Here is a 17,861-nt window from a genome sequence, read left to right as displayed (position 1 = left end):
CAGAAGAACCCGGGCGCTGTTTGTTTTTTGACAAATTACAGGGAGGGGTCGCTGTGCCCCACACGCCTGTTTGGTGTGTCCCCCACAAATGGCAGGGGGATGCTCCTGGCCCGACGCTCCGATGTCCCCAAGGCCATCCCAGGGAGGTGAGGGTGGAGTCCCCCTCCCCAGGAGCCCCCAGACCCCTGTAAGGACAGCAAAGCTTCACCCCATGGCTGTGATCTGGCACCTCCCGGGACAACACGTCCTGCAGCCACTGGAGGCTGAGGTGGCCCCTTCCCGTGCCGCTGGCTGGGGAGGAAGCCGCGGGTCACTCCCTGCCTTTCCTGGCTGCTTCCTACCGAGAAACTCGCTCCAGGGTCGTCTCTGAGCCGAGCACTGCGGGCGCAGCACCTCCCTGCCCCTCTCACATCACCCCACTGCCCCCAGAGCTGCCCCGGCCCGGGGATTTGGGGGGGTCTCCAGCCCCCCGGTTCCACAGAGTGTCCGATGTGTGGGGTGCAATACCTGGGGGGTTGGCTTTGGGGGGGATCTGGGACGCTGCAGCACCCCCAAAGCCATAGGGCCACTGTCCCGGCCTCTGCCGGTGTTCCCAGCGAGGTGTGCGGCTTTTCCGGGTGGGTTTGGAGGGATTCATCCCTTCAACAGTGGGATCTTCACTCTGCACCCCGCGGGGGTGGCAGCTCGGCAGAGCCCGAGGGTGTCCATGGGGCATCCAGGGCCGAGCCAGCTGGATGTGGGCTCTTCCCACGGTTCTGAGCAGTGGGGACCGGGTGCTGGCACCTTGTCCCTCCCCCAGCACGACCGGGATGGTGGCACAGGCAGGGCAGGGTGTGTGCCAGCCCGCGGCTCTGACTCCCGCCGTCACATGGGCCCAAGGTGCCCCGGCAGGACTTTGTCCCCCTCCACCTTGGCTGCCCCACGTGTGAGTGCCGAGGCTGCCACTCCCCGCAGAGGGGACACGCGCAGAGTGGCACAGAGCGAGCTCCGAGCTGGCATCCCGCCGTGGAGCCCAGCCGCAGGAACGGGGTGAGGGGACGCTTCAAACACTCCGACTGTGGCCGCTGCCGCCTCCGCGCAGCGGCTCTTATCAGCTGGCAGGGGGACGGGGCTGTTACGGGAACGGTCAGCTGCTCCCGCAGCACCCCACGGCGTTCTCTGAGCTGTCAGGGAGCTGGCAGGGACACAAGGACATAGAGCAGTGTCCGGGGATGTCCTTTGTGCCAGTGGCTTTGCTATGTTCCCTGGGGGTCTTGGGGGAATTCGTGACTCACTGCGGATTCCTACGAGTCCAGTCATGCTGGAGACAGTCGGGCTCTGGGCTGGACACAGTTCCTTCCTGCTGCGCTCCAGCCTCCAGCACGGTGTTGCGTGCGCTGCCCAAGGACGCACTCACAGGAAAAGGCCTTCCAAGAGCGCTCGGACGAGGGGCTCCCTACGGATGGGGCTCCACAGGACCCTCGTTCAGGCGCCCAGAGCACCCCGAGGTCCCGGGGAGCAGGCAGCCCCCGTGCCCGGCTCCCCACTTCCACTCACTTCCCCGGAGTGAAGCCCACCGTGGCTGAGGCACCTCCCCGTGGGCTCAGCCAGGAGCCCGTGGCCCCTGGCCCGTGTCCCGCTGCCGTCCAGGGAATCCCACACTGCTCCCGTCCTGGCTGCCTTGAGACATCCTCGAGGAATCCTTTGGCAGCTCCGGGAGATGCTCCTGGCGAGGCGAGGACAGCAGGAGCCCCGAGTGGGCGGCTGAGGTCTCGCAGCAGGTGCTGGTGCCGCGGAGGGAGAGGAGCCTGGGGGGTGGCCAAGACCCCCTCTGTCCTGGTCCCTGAGCACGTGTCTGGGCGCTGGCAGCGGGGCCCTGGGGCTGGATCCGAGTGACACCAACTCCGTGCCCTGGGGTGTCCCTTTCTCAGCTGTACCCAGCTGTACACGCCTGGGAGGGGGAAGAATGCAGCCCCCTCCCCTCTCCAGCCCTCCTTTCCTGTCCTCTCCACACACCCGGGGAATGGGGAACCCCCCCGGGACGGCTCCCCTGCACGGAGCAGGGGGTGCTGGCACGGTAACCGGGACCCCCACTTGGAGAGGGCAGTGCCGGGGGGCACCGTGGAGGGATCAGGAGCCGGGGACACCCCGGCTCCGCGGGGACAGAAATGTCGCCGGGGACTGCTGCCGAGGGGGCCACAAGTTTGGGGCTCCGCTCTACAACCCCAGGCCCGACCCCCGCCCCGCTGCGCTCCGCCCCGGGCCGGTCGCGGCTGCCCCGGCGCCTCCCCGCTCCCCCCGGCCGGGGCGCGGCTATAAGGAGCGGCGGGGCTGGCGGCGGGCGCGGGGCGGCGGAGCGGCGGGCGCGGCAGGTACGGGACCGGCTCGGGGGGGACGAGGTGGGGCTAGGGGGGTGCCGGGCAGGACGGGAGAAGGGGGATCCCCATGAGTTCCGTGAGGTGTTCCCACTCCTCTCCCGGGGTCTCTGCGCGGCGGGCACGGCAGGTACGGCCAGGAACGGGGAGGGGATCCCACCCCGTGGGATCAGCGTGGGATCCCGGGTCAACTTCTTCCCTCTTTACCGGGGTCCCTGGAGTCCCCGCGCTGCAAGCGGGGCGGGTACGGCAGCGGGAGAGACCCAGCAGGAGGGGGTCCCACCCTGTGTGCCCCCCCGGATTGTCCCTACCAGCCACTTTCGGGGTCCCCATCACTCCCCACGAGCTGAAACCTGGCAGATCACGGCACTGCTCGCGATGGGGACTGGGGGTGGCGCTGGGAAAGGCACCCGGCCAAGCCCCCCGAGTGTCCCGGGGAGCCCCTTCCCGTGGGGTTTTTTTTTTGGAGCCTGTGGTTGCGGGGTGGGCGGGCACGGGGCCCCTCAGGTGCCGCGGAGTGGGGAGCTGGGGAGAGAGAGGGTGTTCTGGAGGCTGAGCTGCGTGGTCACAAGGGGAGTTACAAAACCGGAATGTTTTGAGGAGCCTGGGGAAGGCAGGGTGGGAGCAGCGCCCACAGTGAGATGGGGCTTGCAGGACCCCCGTGACCTCTCTGCCCTCCTTCTGCAGGTGTGGGGACATGACCGGGGACATGAGGGCCCTGCTGTGCCTCTGGCTGGTGGCCCAGGTGGCCCAGGTGGCCCTGTCCTCCCGGGTCCGCACCCGCCGGGAGCTGGGGCCCGGTTTGTACGAGCACGGAGTCTACGACGCCGGGGGCTCCTACTGCCAGCGGGGGGATGTCTGCTGCCACGGCCGCGACGACGCCTGCACCGTGCCCTACCACGACACCCTCTGCTACTGCGACCTCTTCTGCAACCGCACCGTCTCTGACTGCTGCCCCGACTTCTGGGAATACTGCCTGGGCATCCCGGCCCCCTTCCCCAAAGCCCCAGGTGAGGCGCGCCCAGTCCGGCTGTGGGTGCTGGGGCACAGCCCTGGGGTGCTGCACGCGCTGTGTGATGCTCCTTGGGGTGATGGATGTGGCACCCCACATTCCTGCCCTCACCGCAGAGCTGCTCCGGACCCCTCTAAGCTGTGGGAACTCCTACAGAGTGTCCGGGATGGGGATGGGCTCCCGGAAAAAAAGGTGTGGGAGCAGCCCGTGAGCCCACAGCCCGTTCCCTCGGGAAGCGGCAGCTCAAGCAGCGCCTGTGGCCAGAGCAGGGACGTGAGGGGACATGTGGGGACTCCATCCCAGCCTGCCTGGTCACGTCTGGGGCAGGCAGATGCTGGCCCTGGCTTAACCCTGCGGGCAGCTGGGGCGGCCGGGAGCGAGGATGGGGCACGGGCAGCCCCCAGCTCACAGCACAAGGCTCCCTCAGAAGTCGCTGCGGAGCAGAGCCAGCTCCCGGGCACAACCGGCCCCTTTATCCCTGTCCCGCCAAGCTGAGCACATTTAACCCTCTCGGTGCCGAGCCAGCCCCGCTCCCACCCTGCAACACCCGCTGACCCCCAGCATAACTTTGGGGGAGCAAAGGGGCAGCCGGGCACCTGCCTGGACTTAAGAACAGCATTGATTTTCCCTTTGGTTTGTAACCCCGGGATTATGGGGGTGCTGGTGGGACCCCCGGCACAGCCAAGCACTCACCGGGGGCTCTCCCTTCCCATCCAGGCTGTGCCCGTGCCGGACACAATTATCCCACCGGAGCCACGTACCGGGAGAACTGCAACCTGTGGTGAGTGAGTGCTTTGGGGACACCCGTGGTGTGTCACCAGCATGTCACCAGAGGAAGGTGTCACCGTCCCGCGGGTTCCTGTAAACCTCAGGGCTCGGCGGAGAGCGAGGCCCGAGCTGGGTGGTGGGAGCTGCTGCCAAAAATCCTTCCCTCCAACAAATTCGGAGCCAAGGGCCTTGAGCCGCTCCCAAGTTTCAGTGCATGCCTGCGTGGGAGCCGCTCGCCCCGGCGGGACAAGGCACTGCCCAGGGGGGTTTTGGCCACGCTGGTCCCAGCCCAGCTTGCCCAAGCCTGACGGGACGCTTGGGCAGCCTCGGCGGTTTTGTGCCAGGGGCCAGAGTCCGGCTGTGCCGCCCGCTCGGCAGCCCCCGGAGCTCGCTGTTGGAGCAGAGCAGGAGTTATCTGGGAATTCTGGTATTACTGGCATCCGGAGATGGGGGATAGGGGAACCTCCAGGCGCGAAGCTGCCGGAGACGAGGATTGAAGCCGGCGGGGCGATGCGGCAGATAAGCGGGAATCAAAGGCAGCGTCTGGGGCATGTGCGAGGGCAGGGGCACGTGTGAGAACATGTGTGTGCGGGCGTGCACCTGGGCTGCAGGTGAAAAGCCAGCCCGACCCTCCCCACAGCTCTGCGGCAGCCCAGAGTTTCTCCGGGATCACGGCACGGAGCACTCGGGGATGGAGGGTGTCCCCATTCCCGGGGGAATGTCAATGTCCCCATTCCCGGGGGAATGTCAGTGTCCCCAAGCCATACACGTGGATGTCCCGTCCCTGCTGCTGCTGGAGCATCTCTGACGCACCAGCGCTGGGGAGGGGACAAATCTTCTCTTCCAAACCCTCCTGCCCCGCACTTGGTGCCTGGAGAACAGGAATTCCTGCAGCGCCTCAGCCCCGCCCCTGTCCCTGCCGGGGTCCTGCGGTGGCTGGGGGGGTGCCAGGGGACAAAAGCCATGGCGAAGTGTGACACAGAGTGTGGGTACCCAGCTGGTGGCACCCTGAGGTGCTCCCGAGTGGCCAGGTGTCACACGGGGCGCTGGGAGCGCTCAGGGATGGACGGAGGAATGCTGGAAGGCAGGTGCTGCCGGCGGGGTTGGGATGGGGGTGTCTGGCAGGACACGGCTGCGGCCTCGCTCAGCTCCATAAAAGGGAAATGTGCCGGGATCTGGGCAGGAGGGAGCGTGCCAAGCATTGCTCAGTGCACGGGGGGAGCACAGCCCGGGGCTCCCCAGAGGACCCCCCTCCACCCCCGGCTGTCCCCGTGGGTGCCGCAGGAGTGGCCTGGTCACGGTGGGTCACTGATGGGGACACCCAGCCCCGGCCCCCGGCCCCCGGCCGGTGTCCAAGCCCCTCTCTGATATCTGCAACCCTGGCAGCTTTTCAGCTGATTTTCTGTCTCATGGCCCGTCTGCCCTCGGGGCTCCAGCGGGGGCCTGGGGCGGGGGGGACACAGCTCCCAGGGCCACCCAGAGGCCACTCAGGGTCACCCAGAGGCCATTCAGGGTCACCCAAAGGCCACTCAGGGTCACCCAGAGGGCATCACCCCGTTCTAAGGGTGCCAAACTCTGGTGCCACCTGACAAAAGCAGCCCCTCGCCCCTCGCTGGCTGCGCAGTTCGGGAGGCGAAGCGCCCACTCGGGGTCCTCCTGGTCACCCTGGGGACATCATTTCCCACCGGCTGTCCCCTCTGCAGCACCTGCGGCCCGGGCGGGCAGTGGCAGTGCGAGGACCACGCCTGCCTGATGGATGGGGAGCTGATCGACGCCGTCAACAGAGGCAACTACGGGTAAGGACCGGGCACCGCGAGGATGGGGGGGGGGATGCTTCACCCCTCGGTGCTTTTTGGGGTAACCCCTGACCCGTGTCCCCTCTTCCCACGCAGCTGGAGAGCCGCCAACTACAGCCAGTTCTGGGGGATGACCCTGGAGGACGGGATCCGGCACCGCCTGGGCACCTTCCGTCCCTCCCCCACCGTCATGAACATGAACGAGATGCATGTGAGTCCCCGTCGGCGGGGAAACTGAGGCACGCCAGGGGCTGTCCCTGCCCGTCCCAGTGATTCCCCATGGCTGGGAAGGGGCTACCAGGCGGGAGGCAGGGCAGCCCTTATGTTTGGAGACAGCAGCTCAGCAAATTCCCCCGGACAATCCCCGGGCTGCCAGTGTTGTTTTTTCCCCCTCTCCTCCGGGTTGGTTTCCCATCGGAACGCCGGCCCCGCCGCTGCTGACTCAGCAGAGCCGCCTGCTCCAGCGCTTTGCCTTTGCCCGTACCCAAACCCGGGGTGGGCACCCCCGGGGGTCCCTGGGGTGCTGGCAGAGCTTGCTGCACGCCCAGCCCCGCGCTCCAGAGCCTGAGGTTTAATTGTAAAGGCGCTTCCTGCGCTGGGAGAAGCCGGGGAGTTGTGGCCGTGTCCTCCCCAGGAAGGCCGGGGCGGGGGCACCGTCCCTGCTCCCGAGCGGAAAGGCTGGGCCAGAGGCCACTGTGAGGGTTTGTGTCACCCGGGGCCACCGAGGGCCTTGCTGGGGTCCGGGACAGGTCACTCGGTGCTGGTGTTCTCTAAGGAGCTGCTGGGCTGTGGAACCCAAACGGAGGGGAAATTGAGGCGTGTGGCCTTTGTGGGATAATCTTTGTGGTGATGTCCCTGCCCTGAGGGGTCTGGCAGTGAGGCTGGGGTACACAATACGTGCACGGGGACACTGCTCACAGGATGGCTGCCGTGGCAGGAGGAGGAGCAGGGGTGGCACAGCAGGGCTTGGGGACACTAAAATTGGCTGGGGCCCATCTCAGAGGATGGCAGGGGTGGCAGGAGGAGCTGGGGGAGTCCCGGTGGGCTAAACCCCCCCTGGTTCTGCCCCGCAGATGAACATGGACTCCAACGAGGTGCTGCCACGTCACTTTGATGCCGCCACCAAATGGCCCGGGATGATCCACGAGCCCCTGGACCAGGGAAACTGCGCCGGCTCCTGGGCCTTCTCCACGGCTGGTGAGCGGGGATGGGGCGGGCTGGGCGAGGACAGCGGGGACAGAGACAGAACCGCCTCCCCCTGACCTCCCGCTCCTCCCCAGCCGTGGCCTCGGACCGCATTTCCATCCACTCCATGGGACACATGACCCCTGCCCTGTCCCCACAAAACCTCCTGTCCTGTGACACCCGCAACCAGCGGGGCTGCAGTGGGGGCCGCCTGGATGGAGCCTGGTGGTACCTGCGCAGGCGAGGGTCAGTGGGGATGGGCTGGGATGGCATCCATGGGATGGGATGGGATCCATGGGATGGGATGGGATCCATGGGACGGGATGGGATGGGATCCATGGGACGGGACGGGATGGGATGGGATGGGATCCGTGGGATGGGATCCGTGGGATGGGATCCGTGGGATGGGATGGGATCCATGGGATGGGATGGGGGACAGGATGGGCTAAAAGGGGTTTGAGGCTCCTGGGGAGAGCCCAAGAGATCCCCATGCTCATCCTGTCCCTTGGGCAGGATTGAGAGTGGGGTTTGGGATCAGGATGGGAGTGGGGTTTGGGATGAAGATGGAACTGGGATTGGGATGGGGATGAGAGTGGGTTTTGGGATGAAGGAGGGATTTGGCGTAGGGATGGAGAGTAGGTCTGGTGTGGGGATGGGATTGGGATGGGGATGAGATTGGGGTTCAGGATGGAGATGGGAGTGGAGTTTGGGATGAGGATGGTTCTTCCCCTCCTACATGTCCGTCCCGGTGCTCAGGGTGGTGACAGACGAGTGTTACCCATTTACGAGTCAGCAGAGCCAGCCAGCGGCTCCGCCCTGCATGATGCACAGCCGCTCCACGGGCCGGGGCAAGCGACAGGCGACAGCGCGATGCCCCAACCCCCAGACCCAATCCAACGAGATCTACCAGTCCACCCCCGCCTACCGCCTCTCCTCCAGCGTGAGCGCCGGGCCCAGGGGCGGAGCGGGAGCCCTTTGGAGCGGGGAGCCGGGAAGGGGCTTGGCTCGGGCTGCTTTACCTGGGAAAAGCGAGTTTGGGAATGCGGCTGGGAAAACCCCGCTGTGGAGCCCGCGGGGAGCGGCTCCTCCGCCCGGCATCTCCGCAGCAGCCGCCCGTGGGTGCTGGAGCAGCTCCGCCGCATCCCTGGGGGTGGGGAGGGCAGTGCCGGGGGTCCCGGTGCCACCTGGTTCTGTCTTTACAGGAGAAGGAGATCATGAAGGAACTGATGGAGAACGGCCCCGTGCAAGGTAAGGAGCTGGCGGGGCCACCCCTCCGTGCAGCCCAAAAGGTTGGGAGAACAAAGTGGGGGAAAAATCGCTCTGTCCGGTTTGGGGGAGCTGTCGTAGGAGCCAGAACCCCCCTTCAGCTGCTCTCGCTGCGTGCCCGGGCAGCGCTGCCCCAGTGCCCGTCATGCTGCCCACCCCAGCGGGCACTGGGTTGCTCATTAACTCCTGAGATTTAATCACCGTCTTGGCAGCTGCGTTTGTTTAACTTTATTTTTGCTTTTTGAAACCTCCTCGGAGTGTTGTTGCATCGCCCCGGGGAGGATCCGGCTGCCGCCTTCCCTCCCGCTGGGAATGCTTTTTCTCTCGTGCCCCCTGTGCCCGTATCCCTGGGGGACGCGGAGCCCTTTCCTTGGGGACAGTGGCCGTGTCCCCAAAGCCTCTCGCCCTCCCCGCAGCCATCCTGGAGGTGCACGAGGATTTCTTCATGTACAAGAGCGGGATCTATCGGCACACGCCGCTGGCCGAGGGGAAGGGGCCGAAGCACCAGAGACACGGGACCCACTCGGTCAAAATCACCGGGTAGGACTGAGGGTGGCCTGGGGGGCTCCAGGGGGTGCCGAGAGGGTTGGTCTAAGCGGGAGAAATGTTCCCTTTGATTGTTCCCGAGCTGGGAAAGGAAGCGGGGAGAGGAATGGTGACACGAGTGAGGTGCTCAGCACACCGCAAGGAGGGGGCCGGCTTGGAGGTGCAGAGCCCGGCGAGGGCAGCGGGACCGGCTGCCCTGTGCCGCTGTTTCCTTCCTCCTGCGTGGCTAAATATTACTGCCCCTATTCCGGGAGCGGATGTCCAAACCTCGGCCTGGCCCTGGGGAGGTGCCGGGGGCAGGAAATGAGCAGGGTCAGCACCCCCCGATCCCACCGCGGTGCTGGCTGGGGGGATCCCACACTCCGGGGGTGCCAGGGGACACCCCCTCATCTCCTGTCCCGCTGCAGGTGGGGAGAGGAGCAGCTGCCTGATGGCCAGACCCAAAAATACTGGGTGAGTGTTCGGGGTGAATTTGGGGGGGCTCAGCCGTGGGGTCCAGCTTGGCTTGGGCGTGGGGGGAATCACCACGCTGAGCGTGTCCCGTGTCCCCTCTGCAGACGGCGGCCAACTCGTGGGGCACGGCGTGGGGCGAGGGCGGCCACTTTCGCATCGCCCGCGGCGTCAACGAGTGCGAGGTGGAGACTTTCGTGGTGGGGGTTTGGGGCCGAGTCAGCACGGAGGACATGCCCCACAAGTGAGCCCCGCGATGTCCCTGTCCCCACCGCGACCCCGTCCAGCCCCGCGGGCCCTCGGTCACAGCAGGGCGGGCCGGGGGCTGGCGCTGTCCGCTGGCTCCCCTGGCCGGGGGCTGCGTGTCCCCGCTGTGCTGACACAGCGGCTGGGTGCAGTGGGGCGTGCGTGGGGGGTGCCCCGGGGGCTGCTCCCGTCTCCCATGGGATTTGCCCGCTAATCTCCCCGTCCCGGGCTGCGGTGGCGGCGGGGGGCTCTTCAAAGGCAGCTGCAATCCCCCCCTATCCCGGCTGGCGCTGCAGGATTCCCTCCCCTTTTCCCAATGGATGGGGCTGGGAAGGGACCCCCCCCCCCCATATTCCTGCCCCTCCCGTCCTGGCCCCAGCAGCTCCCCCCAGCAGGGCAGCGCTGGAGCTGCGGGTGTGAAATAATCCGGGGGGGGGGGTCCCCTGAGCCCCTAGGGCTGGGTAGCGCCACCATGGGGTCCCCGCCGTCCCCCCCAGCCCATCCCTATGGTGCTATAGCCCTGCCACCCCCCTGGGGACAGCAGGGACAAGGGAGGGCTCAGCCCCGTGGTGTCCCCGTCCTGGTGGGGCCACAAGTGGAGTCCACGCAGCCGGCACAGCCCGGGACCCCCCGCCTCCCCCCCAACCCAAGGGCTGTACTTTTAAGACTTTTTTTTTTGTATTTATTTTGCTTTTTATTGTTTGTAAATAAAGTTATGGAAGCCTCAGAGCCTCAGAGGTGTACTCAGTGCTCCGATGGGGACACGTGGCCCCTGTCACCCCCATCTAGGGGAGCCCAGCACGGCCTCGGGAAGGGCTGGGGGGTGAGATAAGGTCCCCGCTCATTGTTCACCTTCCGGCCCCGCCGCTCCGGTCACCGCGGCCAGCGCTGGACACACCGCGGGCACGCGCAGCCACTCGGGCCACCACGGCCACCACCGCGGCCAGGGGGGTCACCGCGGGCAGCTGGGCCACCGCAGCCAGCTATTGCCACCACAGCCACGTATTGTCAGCGCACCCGGCTGTGTCAGCGCACCCAGCTGTGTCAGCGCACCCAGCTGTGCCACCACAGCCAGGTATTGCCACAGCACCCAGCTGTGTCACCGCACCCAGCTGTGTCACCGCACGCAGGTACTGTCACCACAGCCGCGGTGCAGCTGGCTGTGCCACCGCGGCCAAATGTGCTCCTGCAAGTGCCACCACGGTGAGATGTGCCACCACACCCAGGCGTGTCACCACAGCCCCCGTGTCCCCGCAGCCACCCCGCGCCATCCCTGAGGTGACGCTGGGGCTGCTGTCCCCTTTTCCTGGCTGTCTGCATTCCTGGCGGTCCCTGTCCCTTTCCGTGTCCCCTCCCTGCTGGGGTCTCACACACAGCGCGGAGTGCGGTGTCACCTGCTGGTGGCTTCCTGCAACTGCAGATACATGTCTGTATTTTAAACATTTTTATAAATTAAAAATATTAATATAGTAATAAATTAATATTTATACCTATATAGAGATATGGATGTGTATAGATATGTCTGTATATATACATACATATACATATACATATATATATATATATATACACACACAGGTACTTGTTTTTGTTCAGACATCAACACCCCCCTCCATATCTATATCTATATCTATATCTATATCTATATCTATATCTATATCTATATCTATATCTATATCTATATCTATATCTGTATCTGTATCTACATCTGTATCTATATCTGTATCTGTATCTATATCTGTATCTGTATCTATATATATAGATATATAGATATATAGATATATAGATCTATGTCTATCTATATATGTATCTCTCTGTATCTACAGCTCTGTGTTTATATATATATCTGTATATATTTATATATATTTATATAAGCAAAAACACCCTGTATATATTTTATATGTGTATATATGTACATGTAACCACACCTGTTATATATATATAATTATATTATATATGTTATATATTATATATAATTATAGTATATTATATATTATATATAATATATCATATATAATATATCATATATTATAGATCATATATTATAGATCATATATTATGTATTATATTTATACATTATACAGAATAGAAGTTGTATATATAATGTAAGTAAATTATATATTAAATATATATAACATGTGTATCCATGTATTTACATGTACATATATATATGTAAGCAGTTTTTAATGTTTATGTATATATTTTAAATATATACAATATATATTATATATACTATAATATAGAAAATATATATATAATATATATAATAATATATATTGAAACACTAATATAATTAATAAATAATAAATATTCAATAAATAATTAATAAATAATTAATAAAATAATTAATAATTAATATAATGAATTAATATATTTATATAATATATATCAATATAATATTAATTATATTATAGTGTATTTAATATATAATCTATAATATAAAATATGTTAATGTAATGAATATTATAATTTAATTAATATAATTGATATTAATATATTATATAATATATACAATATGCAATATATAATATTTTAAATATGTTTATGTATATATATGTACATGTGTATATATATATATAAACATGCCTGTATATATATGTATATTTATATGTGAAAATATGCATGTACACACACCTACATATATGTAAATATACACATATATATATGTACCTATACAACTATGGGTGTATATAAATATATATATATATAAAAATATAGAAATATATCTTTATGTTATATGCAGGTATGTATATTTATATATATTTGTATGTATTTTTATATATATATGGATTTTACATATATTTTACAGATATGTGTTTTATATATATTTATATATGTAATCTATAAAATATATATAATACATATATAAAATATATAAAATACTTCTATAAAATAATACATCTATAAAACAGGAATTCTATATTTATATATATATTTATATTTATATATATATATTTGGAGCCCTGAACCCCTCTGCCTCAAGCCCAAGTAGGGCTGAGCACTGACTCAACAGAAATATTGGAAATGCTCAGGGGAGAAATATCCTGGGAATGTTTAGGGATGGTTGGGAACAGCCAGTGCTGCCTGGGGCTGGAAAACACCGAGCTCACAGAAAACACCAAGGCTGGGCTTTTCCTTCTGATCTCAGACCTTTTAACCTTTTATTCCCTGAGATTTCCTTCACATCTCCTGGAGATTCCTCGAGGCAAATTCCAGGTTTATCCCCTGGACGTCACTTGGGAAGAAAACTTCAGCATCTGTCGGATTTTTCTGTGCCTCAGGAGCCTCCCAATCCTTTCTTTTCTGTATTTTGACATGAAATTCCTAAGAACTGGTTTTAGGGAATGGAGTCCAACGCTGGGAGCAGGGAGAGAGGCACAGGACGTGTCCCCTGGTGCCACTGAGGGGGACAGGAGACACCTGATGTCCTCTGGAGCTCCCCTGGACACAGAGACCACAGAGCAGCTGGAGCACAACGCCTTTTATTCCAAAGCTGGAAAACTGAACTCTAAACTTTGTCTGGATTTGGCTTCAGGATTGGCAACAGTGAGGGGACGATCCCGTGGGGCTGCAGCAGTGCATCCCATTCCAGCAGCCCCAAGAAACGGGGATGAGACCCCCAGGAAAGCGTTCCTGGAGGTGGGATGTGCTCCCAGGGCACTCAGGGAGGAAAAGAAGGAGTTTTGTCCTCACTTTTCCCCTTTCCTACTGCTTCCAAACCCGAGGCTCAGCTTTTCTTCCCCAAAACGGGGATGTTCTGCTGCAGGCACCTTGGGATGAAGCTGGAATTTGGGGCTGGCACAGGATCTAAGCTGCTTTGGCTGTCCCAGTTTGGCGTGGGATTCATCCTGACTCCCACAGAATGGACATAAGGAATCCAAGCCAGGAAAACACCAGCAGGATTTGGGGTGGATCAAGCTGGAAATTTGGCCCCAGGGGGAACTCTCGGAGGGGAAGGGAGCTTAGCCACATCCCAGAGGGAAGATGAAGACGGCTGAAGCTCCTGGAGAGCTCCAGAATTCCCAGCCTTTGGAGAGGGGATGTCACAGCATCCGGGTCACCACCATGGCGAGGAAATCCTCGTAGCTGAGGCGGACATTTCCCACCAGCGCCGTGTCCTTCTCCCGGAAGGCGTCGGTGAGGCTCTGCAGCTGCATGCAGATGTGGATGAACCGGTCCAGTTGGATACTGGGATTGGGAGAACGCTGGGCGTACCGGGCCAGCAGCAGCTGGCTGAACTGGGGGCTCAGGTTGTAGCCCATCTGGGAGAAAGCTGGGAGCAAGGACAACTCGGGTTAAACCTTCCCAAAAGGAGGGAGAGTGGCTGTGTCCTCCTCCCCCATGTCCCACACATCCCATCTCCCATTACCACCACCCTTCCCACACTTCCCACTCAGGGTGTGCACGGGCAGGGCTCTCCAGAGGAATCAAACCACAAATTCCAGGCGTTTTTCCCTCTACACACACCCAAGAGCCCCTCCCAAAAGAACAGGTTCCAGCCATGCATAGTTGAGGGGGAATTCTGGGCTTCCCAAAGGAAGTTTGTGTCCCAGCCCTGCTCATCACCTCCTGTCCTCCTGTCCCCTGCCAGCCTGGTTTATCCAGTGGACAATTCCCAAACTGCTTTGGAAGCATCCCAGGAGCTCAGAGCCCCCCAGCTCAGCTGCAGGGACCACCCCAGGAGGAATTCCAGTTTCCAGCTGGGAACAGAGCCAGGCAGTGGCACTGGGGGGGTCAGGACAGGCCAGGCTGGTGCCTCTGCCCCTCACCCACCTTGCTGGAGCTCGCTGAAGCTGATGGAGCCGGATTGATCCCTGTCATACTGCTGGAACAGGCTTCTCCACTGCTGGATGAAGCGGAGCAGGGCGGAGAAGCCGTAGACGTCAATGCGTCCTGACCGCGTCTTGTCAAACATGTCTGGGCAGGGAGGAGCAGGAACAGGGCAGGGAGGAGTGGAAAAGCTGCAGAAACTTCCAGGGAGCTCAGGATCCACACCACGGCTCCCTGGAATCCTGCTCTGATCCCAAAAATCCCCCCTCATCAGGACTGCGATGCACAGACCACGCGACCCCCAAGGCTGAGAAGAAACGGCACTGAAAGCTGAGGATGGGGCAAGCTCTGGGTCAGTCTCCGCTTTTTTTAGGCTTTCCCTCCCTTTCCTCCCTGTCTTTCTGGGATCTGGGGCCTGTGCAGAGCTGGGATTTCCTTTTCCAAGCAGGATTTTGGGCCCTTCACTTGTGTCCTGCACCACTGGGAGCTGCTTTGTTTGCTCAGCTGTGGCTCCAGCCAGGAGCGCTGCCCAGGGAAAACGGGAATTCTGTCGGGATGGGCTTCAGCCCAAATCCAAACAAACCAGATTAACACCAGGAAGAGGGGAAGGAGATCCCAAACTCACTGATCATGAGCAGACAGGTCTCATCGTTGAACGAGGACCAGTTGTTGTTGACCAGCGCCTGCTTCAGCTCCTTGACGGAGATGAACCCGCTGCGATCCGTATCCACTGTCTGGAACCAGGAAAACGCCTCGGGATCCACCCCTGGGGGGGCATTCCCTGCGTGAGGAGAGGCCATCGGAGCTGTCACCTTCCCCTCGGCCAGGCCACGGGCAGGGCTGGTCCCGGGGGAGGCTCCCAGGGCCGGGCAGAGCTTCTCCTCCCACGGGTTTTAAAGCCCCGTAAAAATCTCGGGAAAACAGGGCAGGAAGGGCTGGGATGGGCGCGGAGTGGCTGGAGCTGGGAATAAGCTGGGAATCAGAGCCTGGGGGAGCTCTGGAATGGACAAGGAGCGATGGTGTCGCCCCACAAACCCGACAGCAGCGGGAGACGGATGTGGGGTGTAAAGTTTTAGGGCTGCCTGGCACTTCCTCTTCCTCCTCCTCCTCTTTCTCCTTTCCCTCCTCCTTTTCCTTCTCCTCCTCCTTCTCCTCCTCCTTCTCCTCCTCTAGGATTTCAAAATAATAAACTGGGATATTGAATTTTATTCTCTCGGTGGCTTCTGCTGAGCTGGGGATCCTCTCAACCCCCACCTCTCACCCGGGCACCGGGCTGGGGATACCCGGGCCCCCCGACCCTGCAGCGGGCTGGGGACCCCATCGCTCCGCACCTCTGTCCCGGGTACCGCCGCACGGAGAGCCCGCACTCACCTCCCGGGGCCGCCCCGCCGTAGGGCCCGGGCTGGGGGCCGCCGTAGGGACCCCCGGGCGGGGGTTGCCCGTAGGGTCCCGGGGGTGGCCCCCCGCCGTAGGGACCCCCGGGGTAGGGGCCGACCGGGGGGGGCTGTCCTGCGCCGGGGAAGCCCTGGGGAGGGGACACAGCCGGCGTGAGGCGGGCACCGGGATGAGCACGGGGACCTCGTATCACTCACCCTGGACCCCCTGCGCGTTCCCCCTGGCCCCCAGACCCGGTCTCCGTCATAGTCCCGGTCCCAGTGACAGTCCCGATCCCGGTCCCTGGTCCCCGGCGGCGCTCCGGGTTCCGGTCCCGCTCCTCGGTCCCGCTCCCCGCTGCCTCTCCGGTCCCGCTCCACGGTCCCGCCTTCCGGTCCCGTTCCCGGTCCCCGCTCCTCGGTCCTGCTTCCCGGTCCCGCTCCCCGGTCCTCGTCCCGCTCCCCGGTCCCGCTCCCCGCTTCTGTTCCCCGCCGCTACTCCTGGCCCTGGTCTTCGTCCCGATCCCGATCCCGATCCCGATCCCGATCCCGATCCCGGTCCCGATCCCGATCCCGATCCCGGTCCCGGTCCCGGTCCCGGTCCCGGTCCCGGTCCCGGTCCCGGTCCCGGTTCCGCACCTGGCCCGGGTACGCCATAGCCGCTCCTCCGCCCCAGCCACGCCCCAATGACGTCACACAACACACACAGATCTGATTGGCTGAGCTTGGCTATGACCACGCCCCCTGGGCGGGGCGGAGGCGGGGCGATGACGCGCGGGAAGCGCGCGCCCGAGGGCCGGGGCCTTAAAGTGGCGACGGCGCCGGGGAGGGGTGGGGCCCACCGCGATGGGAGAGCTCCGGGAGCTCCCCGGGAGCGGGGCGGGAATTCTCCGGGCGCTCATCCGGGATCAGACCGAGACTGCGGGCAGGATCAGCCTGGGAGCGGGGCTGGCGACCCCACGAAATGAGGGCAAGGGTTCCCCTGACAGCAGGACCGAGATTCCTCAAGTAGCGGGGCTGGGATGGTGCTCTGGGATTCCCAGGAATTCCAGGCATGATCAGGCTCAGCCCAAGAGACTGAGTTGGGGTCAGCCTGACAGTAGGGCGAGAATCCCAAGCTAAGAACTGGAATGTCCACGGGAATTAGTTTGGGATTCCTCCAGAGGCAGGACTGGGATCCCATCAGATCACAGATCTCCTGTGTGGATGTGCTGGGATGATTCTCCACCAAGAATGGGGCTGGGATATCCCAAGATCACGGCTGGGATTGCCCCTGAGACAGGGCCAGGATCACCTGGGATCAGGACTGGGATTCCCCCATCAGTCCCAGGATCACAGGGAGCTCAGGGTCACCGTGTCCCCAGCCGGAGTGGCCTCAGAAGTGACCCGAGCACATCCCTCGGTGGCAGGGTCGGAGACAGGGATGGGGAGGAGGCGCAGACCGGGCTGTGTCCAGTCACGGAGCCGGGAGGCGCGGGGACACCAGCACTGGTGTATTTTTGGGGCAGGATCCACCCGCCCCAGCGATTGCCACGGAGCTGTACAACCCCCGAGCCCCCCCGACGGGCACGGCCCCGGCACAGCAGGGAAACGATATTAACAATATTAACAGCAAATTCGGGGGGCGCGGGACCGCTCAGCCGAAGGGACCCTTGACGTTCTTGGGCTGGAAGAGCGGCTGCTCCATGGGCACGGCCCCCAGGCACTCGGCCGGGCTGCAATGCCCCGTCTTGCCCGGCTGCCCCGTGGCACCGGGAGGGCCGGGGATGCCGGGGATGCCCTGCTGCCCCACGGGGCCCGGGGGACCCATCTTCCCATAGCCTGGTGGCCCCTGGGGACCTGGAAGAGATGGAGAGAAGGAGGGGTGAAGGAGGGGTGAGGGGGTGTCAGCAAAGCCCAGCCTCGAGCTGGGGGCCACGCGGGGGGATGGGGCTCACCTGGGGGTCCCGGGGGGCCGCTGTCCCCCATCAGTCCCACGCCTTTCTCGCCTTTCTCTCCTTTGGCGCCTGGCTCACCTGGGAAGGATGGAGAGGGGTGAGATCCCGGCACAATCACAGCATCCCAGTGTCCAGGGACACTGGGAATGTCCTGGGGA

At 60.8% G+C, this 17,861-nt stretch overlaps 3 protein-coding genes across 7 annotated transcripts in view; 1 reads left to right on the top strand and 2 right to left on the bottom strand.

Annotated features, from left to right (window-relative positions):
* Positions 1-2,332: 2,332 nt before the first annotated feature.
* Positions 2,333-10,352, top strand: TINAGL1 (tubulointerstitial nephritis antigen like 1). Its single transcript, XM_015649180.2, has 12 exons — positions 2,333-2,351; positions 3,042-3,364; positions 4,084-4,147; positions 5,838-5,930; positions 6,027-6,141; positions 7,004-7,127; positions 7,211-7,361; positions 7,872-8,055; positions 8,318-8,363; positions 8,798-8,921; positions 9,335-9,380; positions 9,485-10,352. The coding sequence occupies exons 2-12, from the start codon at positions 3,052-3,054 to the stop codon at positions 9,623-9,625; spliced, it is 1,401 nt and encodes a 466-aa protein (XP_015504666.1). The 5' UTR covers positions 2,333-2,351; positions 3,042-3,051; the 3' UTR covers positions 9,626-10,352.
* A 2,737-nt stretch (positions 10,353-13,089) lies between these two features.
* PEF1 (penta-EF-hand domain containing 1) lies at positions 13,090-16,481 on the bottom strand. Of its 2 annotated transcripts, none has more exons than XM_015649191.3 (5): positions 16,406-16,481; positions 15,765-15,918; positions 15,019-15,174; positions 14,397-14,540; positions 13,090-13,896 (listed from the first exon to the last, which is right to left on the bottom strand). In XM_015649191.3, the coding sequence occupies exons 1-5, from the start codon at positions 16,421-16,423 to the stop codon at positions 13,667-13,669; spliced, it is 702 nt and encodes a 233-aa protein (XP_015504677.1). In that variant the 5' UTR covers positions 16,424-16,481; the 3' UTR covers positions 13,090-13,666. The 2 variants fall into 2 exon arrangements, with proteins under 2 accessions (XP_015504677.1, XP_015504678.1); XM_015649192.3 differs by having other exon boundaries at positions 15,019-15,159.
* Positions 16,482-17,238: 757 nt separating this feature from the next.
* COL16A1 (collagen type XVI alpha 1 chain) overlaps positions 17,239-17,861 on the bottom strand; it is a 23,633-nt gene continuing 23,010 nt past the window's right edge. For all 4 annotated transcript variants that reach the window (XM_015649176.3, XM_015649175.3, XM_015649177.3 and 1 more), the window contains 2 exons: positions 17,704-17,781; positions 17,239-17,605 (listed from right to left, as the gene is read on the bottom strand). In XM_015649176.3, coding sequence (XP_015504662.1) covers positions 17,403-17,605; positions 17,704-17,781 — 281 coding nt within the window. In that variant the 3' untranslated portion in view covers positions 17,239-17,402. The remainder of the gene's footprint in view (positions 17,606-17,703; positions 17,782-17,861) is intronic.

The sequence above is a fragment of the Parus major genome, chromosome 23, assembly GCF_001522545.3.
Source record: "Parus major isolate Abel chromosome 23, Parus_major1.1, whole genome shotgun sequence".
In the NCBI taxonomy this organism is placed as follows: domain Eukaryota; kingdom Metazoa; phylum Chordata; class Aves; order Passeriformes; family Paridae; genus Parus; species Parus major.
This window is presented reverse-complemented; position numbering and strand designations above follow the sequence as displayed.

Coding starts and splice junctions, on each gene's coding strand:
- TINAGL1 (XM_015649180.2), top strand. CDS start 3,052: ATGACCGGGGACATGAGGGCCCTGCTGTGCCTCTGGCTGGTGGCCCAG. Junction 7,128..7,210: donor CTGGGCCTTCTCCACGGCTG/GTGAGCGGGGAT, acceptor GCTCCTCCCCAG/CCGTGGCCTCGGACCGCATT. Junction 8,364..8,797: donor GGAGAACGGCCCCGTGCAAG/GTAAGGAGCTGG, acceptor CCCTCCCCGCAG/CCATCCTGGAGGTGCACGAG.
- PEF1 (XM_015649191.3), bottom strand. Junction 15,175..15,764: donor CGGCGGGGCGGCCCCGGGAG/GTGAGTGCGGGC, acceptor CTCCTCACGCAG/GGAATGCCCCCCCAGGGGTG. Junction 14,541..15,018: donor GACCTGTCTGCTCATGATCA/GTGAGTTTGGGA, acceptor CTCCCTGCCCAG/ACATGTTTGACAAGACGCGG.